The sequence below is a fragment of the Atheta coriaria genome, unplaced genomic scaffold (genome assembly GCF_025399875.1).
Source record: "Atheta coriaria isolate IRGN ID8LTWV9N9 unplaced genomic scaffold, Caltech_Dcor_3.1 hic_scaffold_6_pilon, whole genome shotgun sequence".
Lineage (NCBI taxonomy): Eukaryota > Metazoa > Arthropoda > Insecta > Coleoptera > Staphylinidae > Dalotia > Dalotia coriaria.
Window position 1 is genome coordinate 4,359,704 of NW_027045448.1, and position 24,530 is coordinate 4,384,233.

The 24,530-nt window shown below is 40.0% G+C and overlaps 4 protein-coding genes across 8 annotated transcripts in view; 3 read left to right on the top strand and 1 right to left on the bottom strand.

The window, feature by feature from the left end:
* Positions 1 to 16,174, top strand: part of LOC135794792 (potassium voltage-gated channel protein Shab-like) — a 32,538-nt gene extending 16,364 nt beyond the window's left edge. For 2 of the 5 annotated variants that reach the window (XM_065306184.1, XM_065306185.1), the window contains 7 exons: positions 4,394 to 5,191; positions 7,406 to 8,252; positions 9,493 to 10,076; positions 10,401 to 10,496; positions 12,557 to 13,150; positions 13,228 to 13,414; positions 13,627 to 16,174. In XM_065306184.1, the coding sequence (XP_065162256.1) occupies positions 4,508 to 5,191; positions 7,406 to 8,252; positions 9,493 to 10,076; positions 10,401 to 10,496; positions 12,557 to 13,150; positions 13,228 to 13,414; positions 13,627 to 14,288 (3,654 nt within the window). In that variant the 5' untranslated portion in view covers positions 4,394 to 4,507 and the 3' untranslated portion in view covers positions 14,289 to 16,174. The remainder of the gene's footprint in view (positions 1 to 4,393; positions 5,192 to 7,405; positions 8,253 to 9,492; positions 10,077 to 10,400; positions 10,497 to 12,556; positions 13,151 to 13,227; positions 13,415 to 13,626) is intronic. The other 3 variants (XM_065306186.1, XM_065306188.1, XM_065306187.1) reach the window with 3 other exon arrangements.
* A 355-nt stretch (positions 16,175 to 16,529) lies between these two features.
* LOC135794362 (protein claret segregational-like) lies at positions 16,530 to 18,970 on the top strand. The gene is given in 4 exon segments (XM_065305592.1): positions 16,530 to 17,228; positions 17,282 to 17,349; positions 17,644 to 18,655; positions 18,658 to 18,970. Coding segments are annotated over 4 exon segments (1,788 nt in total). The 5' UTR covers positions 16,530 to 16,666; the 3' UTR covers positions 18,804 to 18,970.
* A 121-nt stretch (positions 18,971 to 19,091) lies between these two features.
* Positions 19,092 to 20,887, top strand: l(2)09851 (WD repeat-containing protein 1 l(2)09851). The gene is made up of 4 exons (XM_065305179.1): positions 19,092 to 19,459; positions 19,525 to 19,988; positions 20,044 to 20,544; positions 20,630 to 20,887. Exons 1-4 carry the CDS (start codon positions 19,204 to 19,206, stop codon positions 20,765 to 20,767), a joined length of 1,359 nt encoding a protein of 452 aa, XP_065161251.1. The 5' UTR covers positions 19,092 to 19,203; the 3' UTR covers positions 20,768 to 20,887.
* On the bottom strand, positions 20,882 to 23,858 carry Pms2 (mismatch repair endonuclease PMS2). Its single transcript, XM_065305178.1, has 5 exons — positions 23,696 to 23,858; positions 23,281 to 23,440; positions 21,616 to 23,218; positions 21,364 to 21,562; positions 20,882 to 21,298 (listed from the first exon to the last, which is right to left on the bottom strand). The coding sequence occupies exons 1-5, from the start codon at positions 23,762 to 23,764 to the stop codon at positions 21,089 to 21,091; spliced, it is 2,241 nt and encodes a 746-aa protein (XP_065161250.1). The 5' UTR covers positions 23,765 to 23,858; the 3' UTR covers positions 20,882 to 21,088.
* Positions 23,859 to 24,530: the final 672 nt, after the last annotated feature.

The window sequence follows — 24,530 nt, forward strand, 5'->3', positions numbered from 1 at the left end:
GATGTTTGATGTTCGTTGTATTAGCACAAGTGGATATAAAGTGTAGTACAGTACTTTTGGCCTTTTCGGCTTTAATTAATTGGCACGCGCGGTGGAATCGACGCGCTCGAGCGGAAATGGCAATTCGGCCGGCAGCGCGGAAAACGCGCAGGCACCGCTGTGATAACTCATTATTTCTGATTATGTTCGGCCATCACAATCGATAGACGAGCACGGTATTAAATTCGTGCGGGTATTAAATTGCTTCAAATTGCATCGAAACGATGTATGCACTACTAAAATGACTACAAACGCCATCTAGCGTTAAAATCTCTAATTTTATAGCAATTTGTATCTCTTGTTGACTTTAATTAACTAATAACCATTTTGCAGTGGAAGGTCGCCTTGGGAATTTTGTAGAAAATCAAATCGCGATATTAAATTGCGATATTATTCATAATGCGCGGAACAAAAACGAAATACGAAATTTCCAAGCGGGCGAAATGCTAATGGCGGGGTGATTTGTATTTGCTGGCTGGTTTTTTGCAGCGACCGACACGAATCGTGGGAATCGTATACACGATACACACGCTCTACATAATTTTCGAATTCGTTTCGTCTCGCTGCGCGTGTATTTTTGCAATTTTCGAAGCCAAAACGCATAAAACCAACGAGTTATATTAATGACAATCATTCGTGGTCAAAAAGTTGCATAACACAAACAAAATTATTTACTTAACCTCAAATTATAACTTTTTCAACAGAATTTTTGCTTGAAATTGAGTCTTTGATGTTCTACTCGTAATACAACTTGACGTATCACTTTCCCTTCGCATTTTAATGATTGATTAATGCCATTATTCAGTATTCGTTAGCCGTGGCGACCGGGAAAAAAAAAAAACCCGTGGTGCCTTCAATATTAAACCAGTGAGGCACGCATCGTGATCGAAGCTTTTCACCATTTTCTCCTTTCTTATCCTGGCCGACTGACGAGAGCACAGCTTGTAGCGTAACGCGCGCACTCGACCCCTGACCTTTTCGTTGTCGGAGTCGACGCGAGGGTTTGAGCTCCTCGGTCATAGCCATCCGGCTATAAACCCATCGGCGTGTGGATTCTATCGCTCGAGTTGAAGGTTTTCGCACAAAAGGAGGCGAACGCCGCAATCCTCCAGCTCCCCAGATGGAATCGTTTCCTCTTCGCGTACTCTACTCCTATTTTTTTCGTCGTTGTGTGTCACTCGCGAATGAATCTATTGCGAAAACAATATGTTCATTCAACTGTTGAGTAATTTTTTTCTTATTTGAGTAAACTATTACGGTTTTAATTATTTTAATTACGTTTTACGTTTTGTACACAACTAAAACCAACACACGTATATAAACGATGTGCACCTTATGTTCTCGTCGTCCTCCAAGGACTTCGGCGTAACTCGAACCTCATAGCTTCGTGTACCGAAGCGTTAAATTCGAAGCAATTTACTTAATTAACTCTATTTTTATGTGCGCGCCGCAAACCACTCTTGTCGCTGACGTCATTGATGACGTCACTGCGAAAACACATTTGAGGTTATGTGGTAGCATTTAAATGTGCGCGTTTTTTTTTCTGAGTTGGGTTTGAAGTGTTTTGCAAGACAATGGCGGATGGGATGAATAGGAAAGCGCACTCGACTGCTAAGCGCCGGAATAAGCGGACAGCAACAACGCGCGACGACTATGACTGCGACGGCGACGCTAATAACAAAAAGCGCGCGATGTGCGCTTTTCATTTGTTTCCGGGATGTATCCGCCCGCGGCGCAACGGCAGCGCACAAAGTGGTTAAACGTATAAAACGAAGGCTTAATGCGACAGGCGATGGACAGCCGCGGGTATTATTTACCATCCGCACAAAAGTAAATCTTTAAATCATCATTTTTCATAAAATTTAGAAATATTAAGTGACAGTAATTGTGCATTGCTTGTCTATTTTGAGGATATTTTAAGATTAAACTAGAGATTTTTGACATTTATTTATATGAATCAATGTTGTGTTAGTTAAAACATTAATAACTCGAGAATGACTGAACAGATTTTGATCATCTTTGGTTTTTTGAATTCGTCTCTACCAAGAATAGCAGAATATTTATTAAAATATAAAAAATTATGACTTAAAAGTTGTTAAATTAGGGATCAAAATTGGTATGGTGATTTAAACATAGTTATAGTTAAATAATTGAATCAGAGATGGCGTTAAAGTGCATTATTAGCATTTCTAATTTCTTTAAAATAAAATAAAATCTTCGTAGAAAACGAGGGCAAAAACTAGTTTTTATTATTAGTTGTTAAAAAATTGCGTTTTAAGCACAAAAATAATAAAAGCACCATTTTTGACGTTAAAATTGGGTAATAAATTAGTTTAATATCTTTTTTTCTGTTTTGTGCAAGTTGTTAAACTTAATTAACTCCGTTTTGTTTGCAATTAAGCAAATGCCGTGCACGTTATGCCAATCGTACCTTACGATCGACATGCACATTACATTTTCCTATTTTGCACTTCTATTATCCTGTCAAACACAACTTTTACCTGTAAAACTCGCATAAATATTTATAATAAAGCTTTTATTTAAAACAAGTTTAGGCCGTGACCTCATCCCCGTTAATTTAGTAAAAACGTAATTAATTTTTGCTTTGTTGCCCAAGTAAACAAAAAAAAACAAAAAACGAAAAAGATTATAATGCACTTAAGCGCCATCTCTGATTCAATTATTTAGTTATAAATATGATTGAATCCCTATACTAATTGTCATCCCTTATTTAACACACATTAATGTATAATTTTTAATATTTTAATAATTATTTTGCTAATTGGGGTGAAGACGTATCCAAAAAATCTTTGATCATCAAAATCAGTTCACTCTTTCTTGAGTTATAAATGCTGTAACTAACACGAATTTAAATCTTTACATATCCGCATTGCGATAGTAAATGTAAATTCAGATCGCAATCAATCGTGATCCTTTTGTCAATTCTCCGCAAACTTTCGTCCGTACATAATTCTTTCTTCGTAGTATTTTTTTAGTTCGGTGCCAGCAGTTTGTTAGAATTTATGAAGGCGCACTCCGCGGCGAAATCGGCAAACGGACTTGGCACCCGTTTGGCAGGTGACCACCCCGCATAAATGATGTTTTTGTTTTCGCCTAAAAACCCTCCGCGCAATGAGTTATACGATGCGAAAGAAAAACCCAAAGAGGCGCCGAATAATAACGACGCGAAATACTGCTTCAGGGTTGGCCCTCTGCCATCCAAGCGAGAAAAAGAAAAAAAACAAACATGTCGTTATAATCCACTCCACATTCTACAACTCCACACACACATATATACCCCGACTGCAGTCAAGTCACAGGAATCAAAAGAAAGAAATTAATCTTGAGTCTCTCTTGGAGGTTAAACGCGAGTAATTAATGTTAGCACAGTTTGTTTGATGCATCAAGCACCACCAACTTGGTTTGTTTTACATATTTTAACATGTGAGCCTTAGTTTTTAACTGATTGCGTGTTGGGTGATTTAGCGATGTACAAGATGGCGGCGTGTCAGCGTTGAGACATGTGCATGCATAGCACACATTAGATAACCAACTTTTTTCTTTTCTAATTTTGCTTAAAACGAATTTCTTTTAAGTAATTTACATAGAAGTAAAATATAAAAATAGCTGGGTGCTAATATTTCACGCGGATGAAATTTGAGAAGTGTGTAAACAGGACAGGATGGCAATGTTGCTGTACATGAATTACTAATCGCGCGTTGAATAATGAATGCGTGTGTGCGACATTGTGCTGCGCCTTCACGAATGGAGACGTTCCGTTCGATGATATGGATTTTCGTGTGCGTTCGACGCGCAGCGCGCACGTCGGCAACATGATAGAAAATTAATTACCTTTGCGTTTTATCGATCGCTGGACTTTCCTAGGAAGTCGAGAAAACGTATCGAGACGAGAAAATTGGAAACGGTGAATATTGTATATGCGTAATACCTTATGCAACCAAGTATACACACAACTGTCAAATAACAGTTTTTTCGTGTGTGTTTAGGTTATGATACAAACACATGTTTGAATTAATAGTGTAGTTAATTGTGTTGAGTGTGTTTGAAACATCAGAGGTTGCAACTTGGAGCATCCGGCACATCCGGAATGTTCCTGCTCTCCACGCGTCTGTTGTGTCTCTCGTGCGAGGGAGATTGCCTATCGCTCCCTACCTCCTGTCGTGATGCGACACGATAGTGCTACCCATGCGATGTCATTTCGTGCCTATGGCTAATGTTGCTTTGTTAGTCGAGTTAGCGTGCGTTGAGATACTTGATAAGGATGAGAGAGTGCCACTTGCTGGAACACTTGAGTAAAACCAGATGTTGACGTGATGATTCCGTACTGTTGCAGATCAGGATGACACAAAGAAGTGGCGGCGAAGGTAGCGGCGGATGAGGGCTTGGGAGACCTACCGGCACGGCTAGCAGCGACGCGCACGCGCACCACCCGCAGCAGCATCAGCAGATGGTGGGCGATCGCGACGGCGATGGACTGGCCGTGCGGTGGGACGACTCAGCGGCGGGCGGCGGGGGCGGCGAGGGGGGAATGTACCCGACCTCCTCGCCGCCACCGCCGCCCGCGCTTCCGCTGCCGATGCAGCGTCCGTACTCGCGTTCGATGTCCTCGCTGCCACCGGAGCCGTTCATGATCATGCGCTCCAAGGCCGTCAATCGGCGCGTGTGCATTAACGTCGGCGGCGTGCGCCACGAGGTCCTCTGGCGCACGCTCGACCGTCTTCCGCATACCCGTCTCGGGCGCCTGCGCGACTGCAACACGCACGAGACGCTCAGCGAGTTGTGCGACGACTACTCGCTCATCGACAACGAGTACTTCTTCGACCGCCACCCGAAATCGTTCAGCTCCATCCTGAACTTCTACCGCACCGGAAAACTCCATTTAGTCGACGAGATGTGCGTGCTGGCGTTCTCCGATGACCTTGAGTATTGGGGTGTTGATGAGCTGTACCTCGAATCATGCTGCCAGCACAAGTATCACCAGCGTAAGGAACACGTACACGAGGAAATGCGAAAGGAAGCCGAATCTCTCCGACAACGCGACGAAGAGGAATTCGGCGAGGATAAATGCTCGCAGTACCAAAAATGGCTGTGGGACACACTGGAAAAACCCACAACGTCCATCACGGCGCGGGTGAGTACCCCGCCACAGGCCAGACTTATCTATACCTATACTATACCTTTGTTATAATACATTTGTGTTCAAGTCGATAGCGATATAGAAATTCTTTAAGCCTAGGAGTAGTAGTAAGTAACTGAAACGAGAAAAAAGATACAGAAACATAATAGAGCACGATTAAAATTTTCCGACCCGAATCATCATTTGAAACGAGCTAGCTTTGCATGACATGGAATACCAAATCAGAACAAAAGCTATATATATATACACAAATACCAAAAAAATAATCTTTTTTTACTACTTAACTAACAACACAATAATTTTTATATAAATGTTTATCACAACGTATGTGTGCGTGTGAATGTGGTGTGATGCTAACATGATTTAAACCAAGAATTAAACCAAACCTGCGAAGACTGTTCTAGATCCGCTCTATCGACGGCCGAAGGACGCTTGCTGAATATTTCTCTTCTATCTCTCTGTTTCTCTCTTTGGCTGTGTCTCTGATTTCAATCGTTCGATGTCGTCTCTTTGACCAATCGCTGAAAATAATTTACTAATAATCATATTTTGTACATGTTGGTGGCAGACGCAATGGGCATAACGCAATAACCAGACCGCGCAATCGCGAACCTCCTTAGCCAAATTTAGATGTGCCATTCATAATCGAGCCTTCTAATCGCTACATGTGTCGTCGCGCTTTTACTTAGTCCAGTTTGCTTGGTTTGGCATACTTACCATAGATGGGGTTTGCGTTCGCTATGTCTTAGAATTTTTTGGGAGAGGGAGAATGCCTCTGCGCGCCCGCCTAGCTCCCCACTCTCTTTCCGCAAAAGTGGGTGGGGGTGACGCGGGCGGCGTGGGCGTGGCGTTTTGTTATAAATTTACGTTCTGAATATCATTTGGACGCGCAGATAGCCGATTAGCGTAGACTGGTTGCGAGTGGCACGAGGGGTTCGAGCTATTGTACATTGCTTCCTATTTCAATACCTGAATGTTGCTAAGTTGCTAATGATGATGAGATGAAATCTTAATGAATATTTTATATACATACATATATATATGAATATGTATAGCCAGTGCGATCACGAACGGACGGGACATGTGACCGAAACTCGCACTCTCTAATTGATGTGTTGATGTTGTTGCTCTTATTCTCTGTCTCACTTTGAGAACGTATTTGAAAAGTTCACACGATACACGAAGATGATGTCACTGATAACACACGGAGCTCTTTTTCTTCCACTCATTATGTTCACGTTTTGTTTTTGTGTTTTGTTGGTTTTTTGTTTTTGTTTTTTGGATTCAACGCTGTGTATTTCCGCTTTGTTACCAGCTGAACGCAATGCCTCACCACCACCTCATCCGTCCGTTTCCGGTTATAACCTGTAACCAGTGGTGCCAACCTATAAGGGTTTTTGTTCCCAAATATTTAAAAAAATGTAATTTTCTAACGAAAAATGCTAATATTGCATTTTAACGCCATCTAAGATTCATTTATTTAGGTATAACTATGATAGAATTGCTATACCAGTTAAAATCCCTTGTTTAAGACCCTTTAAATTAGAATTTTTTAAATTTTAGTAATCATTCCGCTATTCTGGGCTGAGACAAACCCAAAAAGCTACAGATCATCAAAATCTGTGCAGCCGTTCTTGAGTTATACGTGTTGTAACTAACAACTTTGTTTTAAATTTAACAATTAATAATTATGACCCTCTTTCTCCTAAAATCTATTAGTTTCAGAACTAAAATTCCTAAGTTGGCATCACTGCGTATAACTAGTGATGTTAGCGGTTATAAACCGTATAACCAGTGATGCCAACCTTGAAGTTGCTTGTTACTTCATTTAGGGACTAAATTTTTAAAGTTGGTATCACTGCCTATAACTAATGTGTTCCGTTATAACCTATAACTACCAGTGATGCCAACCTAAACAATATTAGTCCCCAAATATCTTTCACAAATTTCCTAGTTCTTGAATTTGGGGATAAAAATTCCCACGGTTGGCATCATTGTCTGTAACTAGTGTTTTGGTGCTCTTGGTAGGTAGTTAGTAGTTGATTAGTAGCCCCTCCCATGCCCGGATCCGTCCCCGTTTGAGATGCCCAGTGGCAGTTCCACACGAGTACACGTAGCGTGTCCGTCCCGCGCTGAGATGATGACTGAGCAAGCAACATGAGGGCATTTGGAATGGCGGGAGGATGTAGTGTGTCGTTGTTGTCGCAGGTGATCGCCATCATATCCATCTTGTTCATAATCCTGTCGACGATCGCGCTCACGCTCAACACGATCCCGAGCATGCAGATGTTGGACGAGGCGGGCGCGCCCATGGACAACCCGCAGCTGGCGATGGTGGAGGTGGTGTGCATCACGTGGTTCTCGCTCGAGTACATCCTGCGCTTCGGCGCCTCGCCCAACAAGTGGAAGTTCTTCAAGGGCGGGCTGAACGTCATCGACCTGCTCGCCATCCTGCCGTACTTTGTCTCGCTATTTCTGCTCGAGACGAACAAGAACGCCACCGATCAGTTCCAGGACGTGCGCCGCGTGGTGCAGGTGTTCCGCATCATGCGTATCCTGCGTATCCTCAAGCTGGCGCGCCACTCCACCGGCCTGCAGTCGCTCGGCTTCACGCTGCGCAACTCGTACAAGGAGCTCGGCCTGCTGATGCTCTTCCTCGCGATGGGCGTGCTCATCTTCTCCTCGCTGGCCTATTTTGCCGAAAAGGAAGAAAAAGATACGAAGTTTATCAGTATACCGGAGACCTTCTGGTGGGCGGGCATCACGATGACCACCGTCGGCTACGGTGACATTTATCCGACGACGCCGCTCGGGAAGGTCATAGGAAGTGTATGTTGTATTTGCGGTGTCTTGGTGATTGCGTTGCCCATTCCTATCATCGTTAACAATTTTGCCGAATTCTATAAGAACCAGATGCGCCGCGAGAAGGCCCTCAAGCGGCGCGAGGCGCTCGAGCGCGCCAAGCGCGAGGGCAGCATCGTCTCCTTCCACCATATCAATCTGCGCGACGCGTTCGCCAAGAGCATGGACCTCATCGACGTCATCGTCGACACAGGTACGTCGCAGGCGGGGCGCGCGGGGCGTGTCGACCGCCGGCAACACCCACACATACACGCATGGCGCGTCCACACGCCTCGCCCCTTGCGCTTGTTCGTTCGTTCGATGTTCGTTTGTGTTCGATGTGACGTGAATGGTGTGCGCGCGCGCTATCATCGCTCTCTCCACAGGCGAGGCCACCACCACCACACCCACTACACCAACTGCGACACGCCTACGCTGACCACACTCTATCTCACACACGTATATTCATTCCACACACCCACACACACACACACCTCATTACGTTAGCTTAGCTCTTTAGTTCCGTGCCGATGCGAATGGAACCGCACAACAGGTAACACCCCACCCCCTTAGCTAGCGCCGCCCACTCTTGCTCGCTTTGCATCTTTCTTGCGTTTCTCCGCATCTTTCTCAGAGGAAGAGTTTTAAGACGATTTGTCTTCTTCCCCAGGTGAAAAGAGTGCCCTGATCGGTGGAAATGAAGACAATCGCCGAAACTCGCCATAGCAAAACCAAAAAAAAAAATCAAATCAAAGATACGCACACTTTCTATCACTTTGCTCTTTTCTGTTTGTTCTCGTGTCGTGTTTGTTTCGAGCAATCAATGGACGCTAAACTCACTCACGATCGATGTGTAAAAAAACTTTTAATAATATTGTACATGAACACCACATGTATACGAGCTGGATGACAAATGAAAACATAAATCGAAAAAAAAAAAACCAACAACAGTGCTAAATATTTAATTTGTTTCTCGCCGCTTCTTTGCGTTTCACGTCAACTTTCCACAAATACAATTTTATATATATAAATATTCTACCATCACATACTTGGCATTCCTCGAAATTACGATTTATTTCAATAAAAAGGGGCGTGGCTGGTCGTTGAGCTTGGCCACGCCTCTTCGTTTGCAAGCTTTTATCGGAATGTGTGAACTTTGGACACGTACTTCACACGTTTCTGTTTGTTTATGATTTCGAACCAAATTGCTCGGCAAAGTTCATCGCTTTGAATATATTTATATTCATTTATTTATTTAGACGATTGATTAAGAATCACGTGTACCTTCGATGGTAGCATGGTAGCAATATTTTTATTTACCAACTCGCTCTCACGTTTTGTTTTGAAATTTTTTCATCTCTCTCTCTCTTTCTTTCTCTCTTCTCTCTGTGAATCGATTGAGTGTGGTGTTAGCTGACCGAAAAACGTGTGTCCTTCTCCTCTGATTCGCCCAGGCCACAACATACCGGGGATGGACGGGATTAGCGGTAGCGAGGGCGGCGACTATCAGCCGACGGCGACCGCCCAGCAGCCACTCCTCCAGCAGCAGCACGCGGCGACGGCGGCGCCGCCCCCACTCGCGCAATCAGGTCACGCCCATCAGCCGTTCAGCGATGTAGCGTTGCGCCATAGACGTAGCAACTCTTCCCAAGCACCCTGTCTTCCAATCAATGATGGACCTCCAGTTCCAGTGTCGCCCGTCGGCTCGCAGAAGGCGCTCAATCAGCACCAGCAGCAGCAGCAGGTGCAGCAACAGCACGACGACCACGAGCAGCAGGTGCACCAGCTGCAACAGTTCCAACAGCAGCAGCAGCAACAGCAGGCGTACCAACAACAACAACGACAACAGCAACAGTTGTATCAACAGCAATTGCAACAACAGCAACAGCACCAACTTCAACAACAGCAACAACAACAACGCCTGGTGGATCTTGCTCCGCCTGAAGAGCATCAGTTGCAGTTGTGTGCAATGGCGCCGCTCGCACAGGACGAAACAGTCCTCCTGCCCCCCACTCCCAAAGGATACATATCTCCAGGGGTGAGTTTATTTTAATTAATTATATTAAACATTTTAACACAGAAAAAATTGCATCAGTGGGATGATTTGATGTTTCGTATAATTTTTATATAACATAACCTAAAATTGCACCAAAATCAACCCAAAATTGTATATATTTTGTTTTTTTTTAATTGTTGAAAAATTAAATCTACCCACGTAATTAAAAGTGGTAATTACCTAAATTCGGTCCTGATTTTTTGATTATTTTTTGAATGGCGGTTGAATGCAACTAGTGTGCTACCCGATTTTTCTGTTTCTTTCTGTTTTTGGATCTGTCTCTCTGTCTCTGATGGGCTGTGTTAGGCGGACAGCAAAAATACCGACTCGAACAAGAATAATAAGGTCGACAAAATTGACGAGTTGCCTAGCGAATTCGAATGTTGCTTTTGCACCTCGAAGGTATCTACTCGTACATTATTATCCATCAGGCATTACCATCAATCGACAGCCATTTTGAAAATTTACCAACGTTTCAAATTCATATTTCATTCTCATTTTCATTTATCATGATCATTATCAATCGAATTAATCGATTTAAACGTGCAAATAATAATAATTTATGAAATTTTTAATAATTTCTGGTTGAATTATTATTATTTGTGTGCAAATATAAATTTATCATGTACAAATTAATATTTTGTGAGCATGTTGGACGATGCGCATGATTTGACTTTTTGATTGTGTGGTTTTTGTCTTGTGTTTTTGTTGTGGTTGTTCCTAGAATTGTTGTTTGTATATTCTAGCTCTGTATGTGTATTGAGTAATGATTCTCTTGTGTGTGCGCTTGTTTTTTGTAAGCTGTACGCTATTAATTGGACAATTCGGTGACTGTGAGACGCTATCTATACCAAACGACCAAAAATTTTAACTCCACGTGTTTTTTTTCTTTCGTTTCAAACACCAGAATACATTTTTTGTCACATACAAGTTAATAAACAATTCTATAAACAAATAAACAACAAATTTATCTTGTATAGGAGACAACACATGCAGAAAGTGACTTTTTAAGCATTTTGCAAGTGTTGCCAATGAGTTTTTCGCTGATCAACTAATAATAAATATCAAAAAAATTGATTATAAGAAGTTTAGCAAATTGTGTATGTTAAATTGCATACGTTCAGCATGTAATTGAGTTAAAGTATGGTTAAATAGCACTTTGTGCAATTAAAAAGTTAATTTTATGTTGAAATAATATTTTACGACGTAAAATAGCCTCGAATTTCGAAGCTGGTCGGCGAAAAACATTAAAAATTAATTTTTAATACCAAAAACTTCAAAAACAAAACATGTCCTAGGTTTATTATGATTATGATTTTTTACTCTCGTTTGTTTTGTGTTAATCTCGGCTTTAAGTTTTAAGTGTCTAACAAATGTGCGCTAGTTATCTAACTGTCGTATCTCTATCTCTCGCTCTCTCGCGCTCCTTCTGTGTGTGGAGTGTCTCCCGGCCAGCTAACGAGCGGAGCTTTTTCGCAAACAGCTTAAACAGCGGGAGAGCGCGCGCTCATTGTGCCATTTTGTGCAAGATTCAAACTGTAATCATGAATGAACCGCCTACTCCGCCACCCTTGAAGCGCTGAGATCTGAGTCGAGTTGAGTTGTGATACATGTGCGTAACGCGGCGTCGAATTTGCAGGAATGCAAAGGACGCTGCCGAGGAGAGTGCATACCCCTGCGGCCGACCAAGCGCACGGCGGCCACGACCAATCACTAAATACCCGCGTGAATAAACTATACAAACAAACAAACAAGCCAAATATCGAGATGCCTCCTCTTCCATCACAATATTCACAAACATACACATCAATTAGCGATATATGCATCAGGTGAGTTTGAAATCTCCAAAATACTTACCCAAACTACTCCACTAACCATCAAACCCCGAGAATATCATTTTATTTCGTTTGTTTTTTTGGTCGTTTGTGGTTGATTTGTTTTGCTTCTCAGACATAACCTGCAATAACAAAAACAAACGAGCGACGCAAACAGTTAACCGGTCGTCGGTGTCATCGCGAGCGCGCTCATGAATATCTAATGGCGGGCCCCCGAAAGCAGCATGATGATGTGATAATAAAATTCGACCGACCTGCACGCCACTGCCGCACAACAAGTATACAGTTCTATAGTTGTAGAATAGCGCATTAGGGCAGTAGGCATTATTCATAATTCGAGCTCCATCCAAACACGAATAATCCGCCATTGCACGCACGCCACTATTAACCATTTATAGAACTATTTATTACAGTTTACTACATTACTTGCTCGTTTGACTTTCTTTGTGTGTTGGTTCTTTTATTAATTCAATGTGTAATTCAATTGAGATAAAGTGTACTTTGTTGACGAAACACATTTACGCAATCCCTGCATGATAATATTACTTAATACTATCTAAAACCAATGAATTTGCGCTCGAGAAATTCGTTTCTGCACGGCTGGTGTCTTCTTGTCTTGTCACGCAGGAGTATAAGGACTTCGTCGACGCTGAAGGATTGATGCCGACCGGCACCAGCGACTTCCGGCAGCCGGTGTGTTTCGAGATGCGACAGCTGCGCAGTGCTGATCTGATGAACGCAGCTGGATTCTTTGATGAAGTGGACGTGCGCAAACCGCTCCTGCCGTACAGTATACACGCTCTTAATAACAATAACAATAACGGGGCTAACAATAACCACGCGAGTAATAACAACAACAACAATAATGCTGAAATGGGCAGTATGGATAGTTCGGATACATTCGCCAGTTGCCCAACGCATCCGTTCCTCTCGCAGGGCGATTTGACATCTGACATCGCCGATGGGAGTTGTGCTATTGATAGTAATCTCTATGTAAACCCACTGGACAAGAGCGGTGAGAATAGTCCGGATGCCCCGAAGGCGGTGCGGCCTGCTGGCGGCGTTAAGAAGTCCGCTTCCGGTGATACGGCGTTGCGGAACTTGGCTGCGTCGCCATTAGACGACCATTATCGAGATTTCGCCGCGCTCGATAGAGGGAGCCGTGTGAGTCTCAACGAATCGCCATTACCACAACGACAGCGCAGGACGCGCTTCCAGCAGGTCAGAAATAATCATTATTCTTTGTTATTTATGTTCCTCATGGTAATTATTATTTATTTATTGTAATGTATGTGCAGAGTCATGGACGGCTGAAGGCGCGTTTCGGTGATTCGTTGGAGAATCGCGACTCGCAGGAGAGTCTCTCGCAGGAGCCGACGAAAAAGAAGCGCACGTCCTTTATGCCAACGCGCGGCCTGGCGTCGGCGACGCGCATTATCAATCAGCACTTGTTTGGCATCCAGAGCAGCATTGGCTCGCGTTCAGGTACATAACCTATTTTATGGCCTGCAACAAAAGAATGGCGTACATTAATAACGGCCGTAATCATATATCTTTGCTGTTGCTTTCTTACAAATGCTAATTTCGAAGAATATATTAATATCTATTTTGCCGCAAGGAAGTGAATTAGGTTATGTTAGCTTGTAGGAAGTGGGCGTGTATGGTGAGGGTTTTATATACGTTTTCTAACGTTGTAGGTAAAAATAGCAGCAGTAAATCGTCGCTGTCAGTCGACTCGATCGATTCGCGCGCCTCGCCGCAGCTGGAGAGCAATCGACGCTCCAAGTCCATCCTGAAGAAGTCCGACAGTAGCGGGTATCGCAGTGCGACAGATCCGGAAAGTGAGCGGCTTATCTCCGATGGTGCTTCGGCTGGTGGCGCTGATGGACAAGGCAGTGGTGGAGAATCCTCGCCACATAAAAGAATGTCTTCACCGCCTGCGGTGCGTGGCATGGCGACGGTGGCGCCACATCGTAGAGTAACGCGCCTGCCACCTCCGCCACCCGCCTATCAACAACAAGCTGAGAGTGGAATGCGAGCGATGACTATGACAATGAAGTCGCCGCTTTTCTTACTTGATGATATTATGCAAACGCAGGCACCAACGCAGGCGCAGACAACGCGTCGCTCTCAAGGAGCAGGATCACGGCATGGTCAAGCGGTGAAATACAGCACGGGCGATACACCGCTGTATATTTGTCCACCACCACCGCCTATGGAAGATTCCTCGCCCACTGAAGAGACTAAATTACTCACCGGGGGCGGTGGTATGTCCACGTCGACTACTGGAAGTGGTGGACGTGGGATGAAGAACAACGTCGGCGGTTCACAGAAGCGACACAACGCATCCGCTTCGTAGCAGTGGCGTTACGCGTTTGTACTTTGATTTCGATGAACAATGTGTGCGTGTGCGACAACGACAGCCAAATGCAATACCAGATGGGATGATTTTGTCTGTGATTTTGTGGAACGCATGACATGGACTATGATTTTGTGAACGATTATCTAGCATCTAAGTCATTTTGCCATTTTTGTGCTTTATTCGCATCGTTAAGGACAATTTTTGTCGCTAAATTGTAAAACTTGTACATATGAACCAACAAAAAGTCCCATTACAAATACTATACACATTCCTACTCAAATATATTAAAAATGGAGTAATACGACAAGTGAAAGGCATAAAGAAGGGAACGTAATGAAGCGATTATTTTTGAATCGAGATTATTATAGTTTTAATTCGAAAGCACTGAAAAAATTGAATGGTTACTAGTTACTACTACGAACAAAAATCTTAAATTATAAATTTTTAAACAAAACGTTAGCAATACATTGAGAAATGAGACGAGAAAGTAATCCAGTAGTGTTTGAAATCTTATAAAAGTTGTAATGGAGGAAGTAAATTCGGAAAATGTGACTTAGGAATGAAAAGTACGGCACTGATTGTAAATGATTTTGTTTTTGTCTTGGTTTGGTTGAGAAATATGAAGTGATTAATGTAGGAACATTGCACAAACGAGACGTAATGACACAATCAAATCTTCAACGAATTTTTTCAACTTTTTGCCACTCGCAAACATATGTCACGCGCGCGCCAGTAATTTATAATCTTAATTTCGTGAAAGCAGACGTCGTTGATTTCCTTTTGTTCGAACACACGAAACAGAATGATACACACACACGAAAGTCAATTCAATTCGCAAACTTTAAAGCAGAAGAAGAAGAAATTACAAAACGATAATATAAATAAATGTAAATGTAATTGTATAATGTGTAATTACAGATTTTAACTACGTATTAAGAACACAAACACAGAATATATGAAGATATATTTAGAATATATTTAAAAAAGATGAATGACGTGAGGAAAAATCGACAAATCTGCTTTTACTCTGATCGACACAGAAAATCAAATCGCAACAATCAATTTGCAATTGTTTTGCCGATTGCAATTACAATAAAACATAAAGAATAAAACTCGCACGAATCAAGCAGCGCACTGGTGTTGATGCAAATCACAATAATGTAATTATAATAATCCGGCTGAGCAAACTGATTACTTGAGTGTGTATGTTGCCATTGTTGTGTTTGCCTTCATGTGGAAAACAAACTTAATTCTGTGACTATTATTATTACATACTTTGAACATTCCGTTTTGTTGGAAAGTGCGTACGCTTGAACGTTGTTATATTAATTTTATTCTGTACACACGAATTCACACCGCAATGAATGTTAACTGCTAGCAGACGATTTGTGCAGCACCCTAAAGACGCAAACGAGAAGGAGTCAAAGTTCGCAGAATCCACTGCCGTTTTTTTCATGGAACGCCGCATAAAAGTTTTCATGAATCTCTCTAACTCTAACTCTATAACTAAAGAAAAAAACTCTCTCTCGGCATGAGTCATGATTCATGTTCACGTTCACACATTTTTGTATGTTACTAGCGATAAAAAAAAAACGAGTAGCGGTGAATATTCGACTTTCAAGAACTAAATAGGAACAAGATTCACGTTGATTTGTTAGCCATATACATATCTAACCATGGGGACGTTTTGCAGCGTATGATTCGGTCAAGGGGGGGATTAACATTCGGAATTGAATGCAATTGAACACAAAACCAACGCGTAGAGAGGCTGATCACAAACGGCATTGTTGTAAGCGCATCAATTACATGACATATACATAAATAAATGAATCGATACTATGTAAATGTTGTTACAATCGAATAAAAACTAATTTACTGTTGAAGTTACTGCGTTTTATTGCATTGTGAACATTTTTTTCTGGCGGGTAATAATATTTTCCTAAATCATGATTTTGTCATAGGCAACCCAACTTACACAACACGCGTTTATGCGGCATGTATTTGCAAAATTTGTAAAATCATTTAGAAACACAACAAACTTGATATAAAATAATAAATATTTTAAATTAAACAATACATAATAGTCACTAATAATGTAATAATATAAAATTAAGAAGTTAAACCATTTAAAACCATTCTTTAAATAAAGTAATGTAAGTTCGTTCATGTGCTTTAGCAGTGTTGCCAAACTTGACATTTCCATATTCAAACTTCAACGATCTCTAAATGACCGTTAGGACGACAGTTCAGTTCAAATTGGCATTTTTAACGGAACGTTCGCAGCGTCCGCACCAAACACAAGATAAATAATTGGTTCTTTTACACCGTATATTTCATTTTATTTGCTTGTGTTTAATTCATAGTAGTTAACTAAAATGAATAAGACAAATATTGCGAGCAGACTAAGACCTCCTATGATAAGAAGTGCAACAAGTACTGCCAAAAAACTACCAGTGCTCAAAGAGAACTCGACAAACATTACAATACCTACCGTAACGTTCAACAAACCAGGACCAGGAGCAGCTTCTTCCTCCAGCACAAGCAATGTGCTTGCATCATCTCATGCCATACGAAGAGGCCGACGTTCAAAATCGTTTGGTGTATCAACTGCCAAAGCTTCTATGCACAACAAAATAAAATCCAGTGCTTTGACTTCAACTCTAGCAAAGAAACCGCTTGCAGGACGCGTTGCTGCAACAAATGTGACATCACGTTTGAATACTGGATTAACTCGAACAGCGACTCTGGCAGCGGCGTCAAAGACTGCTGTAAAACGGCCTGCAGCAACAACAGCAGAGACAACTAAGGCTGTGCCATCAGCACCCAAACTCTCAAAGTTTGATTTCAAAGGAAGGCTTGCTGCCTTGGAGGATAAGCATAAAGTGCTTGTCACTACTCACAAAGAAGCAAAGAGTAGACTTGAAATTTTAGAAGATGGTAATATATTTTACTAGATTTAATATTTCACTGTAAAATTTTTTTTTTTGCAGAAAATGTTAGCTTTAAAACCAAATGTGAGGAGCAGGAACAACTCCTTGAAGAATTAAAGCAGTACAAAGTAAGTACTGGCGAATTGATCAACACTCTGAGGCAAACTGAGAGTAGATTAGAAGTATCACAAAAGCATGGGCTTGATTTACAAACAAAGTTAGACAAATCAATTAAAAACTTTGAGCAATTACAAAAAAATCACAATGCATTGAATTCTGACCTTGAGCAATTGAAAACTGAAAAATTATCAGTTGAAGATGCCCTTCAAGAGCTACAATCAATGCATGACTTGCTTCAAACGAGATTCAACAAGTTGCAAGCTGAACAAACTGAACTAAAAGTCGACTTTGCTTCCATACAGGATAAATATCAAGCGACCGAGCGTGAGAATGAACATCACAAGACTCAACTGCAAGAAGCACTTCAGTCAATAGAAGACCTCAAACGAAATCTGCGTGAACACGAAGAACTCAGGCGACAATTACACAACGACGTACAGGATCTCAAAGGCAACATACGCGTGTTTTGCCGTGTGCGACCAATTAAACCGGATGAAGAAGACCGCATGCCATGTAATATGGATTACATTGATGACGATACACTCGGACTGAGGAAATCCCGTGAGTCTGTGATGGGACGCGATAAAGGCGAAAGCAAGTTGGAGTTCACATTTGATCGGGTGTTTGCTGCTGAGAGCTCACAAGCGGAAGTCTTCGAAGATTTATCACAGTTGGTGCAGAGTACGCTGGATGGATACAATGTATGCGTATTTGCCTATGGGCAAACAGGATCAGGCAAAACATACACAATGTTAGGTAGTGGAGATAATTTAGGAATGATTCCACGATCAGTTGATCTGCTGTTTACCAAAATCGCTGAGTTAGAGCAACTCGGATGGGTATATGAGGTGCAAGTTAGTTTCATGGAGATTTATAATGAAACAATCAAAGATTTACTCAATCCCGATTCGAAGAAATCGCACGAAATTATGCACAATGAAGGTAAAGGTTCGGTGGTGACGAATTTATGCACTGAGACTGTGTCCACCGCCATGATGGTCAAGAAGTTGATGATAAAAGCGAATAATAATCGGGCGATCGCCGCTACGAATTTTAATCTGCACAGTTCACGATCGCACGCTGTGACGAAAATCTCCGTACGTGGGTATTTTGAACATAACGTCTTCAATGGTTCGCTCAATTTGGTTGATTTGGCTGGCTCGGAGTCGGCGAAAAACTCGGAGCGGATGACTGAGACGAAAAACATTAATAAATCACTATCCGCTTTGGGTACAGTGATGCTTGCGTTGCATAACAAGGACAAACATGTCCCTTACCGTAATTCTAAGTTGACGTATTTGTTACAATCTTCGCTCGGGGCAATTCGAAAACGCTTATGTTTGTGAATATTTCGCCGCTTGAAGAATGTTACAATGAATCGGTGAACTCATTGCGCTTTGCGTCGAAGGTAAAGGAGGTGAAGACGGGTTCGAAACGGAACCGCAATGTTAATAGGTCCTAGTTTATATTTTTATTATTTTGATTTATGAATTTTATAGAGGCTATAAGATTTGTACTGGCTCTTAATTATATTGTATCTGTAATACTTTTGTATCCACCTGGATGTATATATATCATATGTATTTTATATGCTGTTAGCTACGATGAATAAACAAACAACTTTTTGTACTTTTTTGTGATTATATCAAGTGTATATTTTAATATCAGTTGAAAAGAATCGCTTTTATGCTATTTTTTAATCAATTGTTACATGTTTCATTTAAATTTTGTTTTATCCTATAGGCAACCGCGCCAATGTTTCAATTAGATTCTAACCTCAATATACACGTGCGTGCATACTGCATGAATAGTTTAAAAGCAGTTTCCAATTGTTTCCTTAAATTTAATTTAGCAATACAATAATGTCGGAAATGCAGGAAGAATTTGAAGACATAATGGAGCAAGACGAGGATGATGAAGACGACACTGAAGATATGGAAGAAGAAGGTGAAGATGGTGAAACAAAAGCAACAAATACTGATGGTGATGTATACTTGCCTGGAAAACCACTCGAAGAAGGTGAAGAATTGGTGTGTGATCAATCTGCATATGTTATGTTGCATCAGGCACAGACTGGTGCACCCTGTTTAAGTTTTGACATCATCGCAGATAATTTAGGTAATAAAAAACACATAAACCAATTTTACAAAGAAGTAATGCAATTTTTTTAAAATTAATTTTAGGTGAAAATAGAGAAACATTTCCTATGACTGCATATGTTGTGGCTGGAACACAGGCATCCCAAGCACACTTGAACAGTGTTATTGTAATGAAATTGAGTAATCTACATAGGACAAGCAAAAATGATAATGAAGATGATGATGATGAGGATGAGAGTGATTCAGAGCAAGAGGAAGAAGATGAAGCAAAGAAGCCCAAAATGGCAGGGGCATTGATCAAGCATCAGGGATGTGTTAATAGAATTAGAGCCACTACATATAATAACACTGTTCTGGCTGCTTCATGGAGTGAACTGGGCAGGATTAGTATATGGAATTTAAATCAACAATTGGAAGTTGTCAATAATGATGCATTATTAATGAAATACAATAAAGAGAATTTAGGAAATAGTGTAACAGCTGTATTTACATTTAGTGGCCACCAAAAGGAAGGTTTTGCTATGGATTGGTCAAAAACACAATCAGGAGTAAGTCAAAAAATATTTTAAACTTCATAAATTTTAATTTAAACTTATTTTGCAGATGTTGGCAACAGGAGATTGTAAAAAAGATATACATATCTGGACCCCTGGTGAAGGCACATGGACAGTAGATCAACGACCTCTAATCGGTCATAAAGATTCCGTGGAGGATATTCAATGGTCACCAAATGAAAGATGCGTGATGGCTTCTTGTTCAGTGGATAAGACGATACGAATCTGGGATACACGAGCGCCCCCTCAGAAAGCATGCATGTTGACCGCAGATAACGCTCACGATTCAGATGTGAATGTCATTCACTGGAACAAGCATGAGCCATTCATCGTAAGCGGTGGTGACGACGGTGTGCTAAAAGTATGGGATCTGCGTCGTTTTCAACAGAAAACACCAGTTGCATTCTTTAAACATCATTCAGCGCCGGTGACAAGCGTTGAATGGCATCCTACTGATGGTGCGGTGTTTGCTTCTGCGGGTGCGGATCATCAAATCGCATTGTGGGATTTATCGGCTGAGAAGGATAATGAGACTGCCACGGAAATACCGGTTAGTGTTTTTATTTATTTTTGTATATTTTCTCTGATTTATATTTGTTTTTGTGATTCATGTTTTTGTTGTTGTTGTTGTTCAGAATTTGCCAGCACAATTATTGTTCATTCATCAAGGACAAACTGATTTAAAGGAACTTCACTGGCATCCGCAACTTCCAGGTGTGATTATCAGTACGGCGCACAGTGGTTTTAACATTTTCAGAACAATTAGCGTTTAATAATGTTTCGTCAATCATGTTTCTATTGATCTTAAAGGAATTTATAATGAAGAAACTGAAATGCTGATAAAGTTGGTAAATTTTATTAATTACCAAAAAAATAAGAACTTGAAATGTTGATTGATTTAATTTTATATTTCACAATTATGGTGGAATATAACCATTTTCAGTCTTCTCAACATAAACTACATAATAATGAAGTAATTAAACAGTAAACAAGTAATATAAGTATAAAAAAGTAATCAACGTAAATCATTCAGATAAAAAGTTAATAAAAACAATCGTAATCACTTAATTTGCCAATAATAATAATAAAATGAATTATTCCAAGAGATTCATATTAATCAAATGCCGCATCGTTGGTCTGCCATGCGGGCAATTCCACGGCTGTTCAATGTCGCCCATGTGATCAACCAGTTTTTTCATCGCGCTTTTATTCAAAGCTTTGCCGACCATCACAGATTTTCTGCACGCGCGCGATGCAAACATACCTCTTATTCTCGAAGGGCGGCAATTTAAATCTGCTCCTTCCTATATAAAACGAAAAAGAACACTTTAATAAGTTTTTATATATTAAAACAAAGTAATAATCTTACTTTTAACATATAAATCATCTCATCGACGTCATCTTTGCCAAAAATCGTACTTTTTGACACTGGAATCTTCGTCATTTTAACACGTTCAGTAGGAGCACCGTTTTCGTTGTGCTCAAAGTAAAAACCATTCTTGTTAAACACTTTTTCATTTGTAAGCAGGATATTTTCATCCACAGCTGTGAGTTGCAATGGTTTTGGGCTGCAAATATTTTGTTTAAGAATATGAAACTTAAATTTTTAGTTATTACTTACTTGACTAATATTTGACTATCAATAACGGTATTTTTCTGCAACATTTCAAAGTTATACTTTTCATCGGATGCATGTTGATCAATGATAAACAAATCTTGATTTAACGCTGCAATTATAAATCCGTAATTAAATTGTCCGATAATGTTCATTTCTTTGAACATATCTTTGGAGAATTGTTTCTGTAACTCCAGTTCAGCATCTTTGTTGCTTTGCGGTGCTATATCCGCACGGAATTTAACAATTAACTCTTTTTGTTTATCATTGGCAAGCTCGCTTTCCTCCACAGCTTTTTTGATTGAGTCAAGTGAGAAATTCAAAACATCAGAATTGTTTTCTTCTGCTTGCGCAGGTTGTTTTTTTATTGGCGAATCAAAGACAACTTTTGTCGGTTTTGCAGGTTTTTCTTCTGTTTCTTTAGGTGGTGAAGCTGACTCACTTGTAGTATTCAAAAACTCATGAACCATCACTGCTGTTTCATTAATTAATTCCATTTGTGTGTCAGTTATTTCTTTTTCAGGTGATTCTTCACGTTTTTTAACTATTTTAAACTCTGTTAAACATTTTTGAACTCTTTTAGGCGTAACAGGACATTTAATAATCTCTACTTTCGGTCCTGCAACCTTTTGCTTTTTAAATATCTCCAAGAATGATTTCACATTAACTTTCTTATCATTGTTATCGTCATCTTCATACTTTCTTTTATTATCCTCTTGTGTAATACCAACAGAAATATTTAGATTCTGGACTTTATATGTTGATGGAAAATTCTTGAAAGCTTCCAGCAGACTCATCTTAACAGTCGCCATTAAGAGCTTTTCCTGCTCCAAGAAAATCTGTCTCTTATCAGGCGTAACATTTACATCCACCAAACTACTTAATACTTTAACATTTAAATAAACAAATGGATACTGATTGTTATTAAAGCTTCTGTAGGTTTCATTGACAAGTTTAGCAAGTTTTTGTGGCTCACACGGCCGTGAATTAATATAATAAAACTGTCTATCAGCTGCAGATCGACCGCTTCCATGCATGACACTGGAAATATGAAAATCAAACACAAAGGGTGATTCGTCAGGGACTTTCTTGATGGTAAAATCATTCGCGATTGATTCATCTGGTAGTACAAGCGGCACTTGAAGCAGTTGTGATATTTGCTTTGCGCCAAATATGTTAACGATATTGTCACTGACTGAGCCGCTTCCTTGTGTCGTAAGTATTATGTTCTTATTGTTCAACACTTGATTACTGCATGTAAATTTAACATTTGTGCAGACTAAACAATACGCGTACAATAAGCTGCACATTTTATTGAACTCTTTCTTTGAGTTTTTCGTAAACTCTTTTCTTCGCACCGGCAGACTTGCGAAAAGGTTGGAAAGCTGAACAGTTGTTCCAACTGAACGGGCTGTGATGGATTGTGATATAATATGGCCATTGTGATCATAGCATATTTTTGTAGCATGTTCTAAAGATTCATGTCTGGTTATTATTGTGAGATCTGCTAAAGCACAGAGTGAGCTAAGAGCTTCGCCACGGAATCCAAGTGTCGCGACGTTTTCTAAGTCGTTAAATTCACGAATTTTTGATGTGTAGTGTTTTAATGCTACGGTAGGAACATATAAATTTTGTTTTATTTTTTGTGTTTGAATGTATTGATGAACTTACTTAAAGCAGCGAAATTTTTCTCCTGTACTCCGGAACCATTGTCAATCACTTCAATTGAATCTTGGCCGTAGTTTTTCACCCGTATTTCAATATTTGTTGCGCCGGCATCAATTGCATTCTCAACTAGTTCTTTAACAGCAATTGCAAGACTTAAAACAACCTGTTAACATATAAAAAATAGTTCAACATAAATTGCTTCCATCTAATTTGGGGATAATGTTAAAGTTAATAATATTACTTTATTAATATAGTTTTATCTTAGATATTATATTTGTTGGTTTTTATGTAATAGTAAAAAGTAAAAACGCATATGCCATATAAGCACTATTTTATTACATGTAAAAAAATAAATAAATTGAAAATCTACTCTTGTTTATAAAGTAACCAACAAAAAAACATGAAAATAGTTGTTTACCTGGCCGGAACATATTCTGTGTACTGTTTCATTATTAATTGGTTTAATTTCATCTTGTTTTGACAACATTATAAGATTGCTAAGTACTGTTTCCTACTTTAGCACCTTTTTAGCCGAAAATAAAAACGCGCGAACCAACGAATATCAGCTGATCAAGCAGGCCTTGCTCTGTTGTTTTGCGCGCTCTCTCGCTCCTCCAAAAATGAATCCTTGTTCAAAGTTAGGAATTTCTTTCAAACTAACTTAGTTGAATGAAAAAGCAATTCAGAGGTTTTATCCTTTACCTTGGAATTTTTTATTGAATAATCAAAGCAAATAGAATGAAAACTTTTTCGTTATTTGTAAAAATAAAATTCATTGTTTTAAAGAAAATCCTTAAAAAATCAAGGATCTGTTGTCAATTTTTGTTTTTCTCTTTTAGTTTTCGAGAATAATAGTAAATGAAACCCGGTGTAAATAAATAATAAAAATTTGGCGGAGGCGCCTGACATTTTTGTAAGTGATTGTATTAATTATTAAAAACAAATGCTACCATTCTGTTCAAAGGTTTTTCATTAACCAATTAACACAACTTTTTATTTAATACCTCTGATAGTTTACTCAGGAGGAGTTTTTAAGTACAAAGTGTACAAAAAGCTATACTTAATTACTGATTATCTCAGAAACTAATAAAGATAAACAAAAACTGAAAACGGTGTTGCGTTCAGCAAACAATTCTACACGAGATAAGAATTTAAAAATTGTATTTTTAAGGTAGTGGAAAACACTTTTCCGACGCGATTTTCTCGGAAAGTAATAGAGTTACAGAGTTATTTCCTTCATTTCTATCATGTCA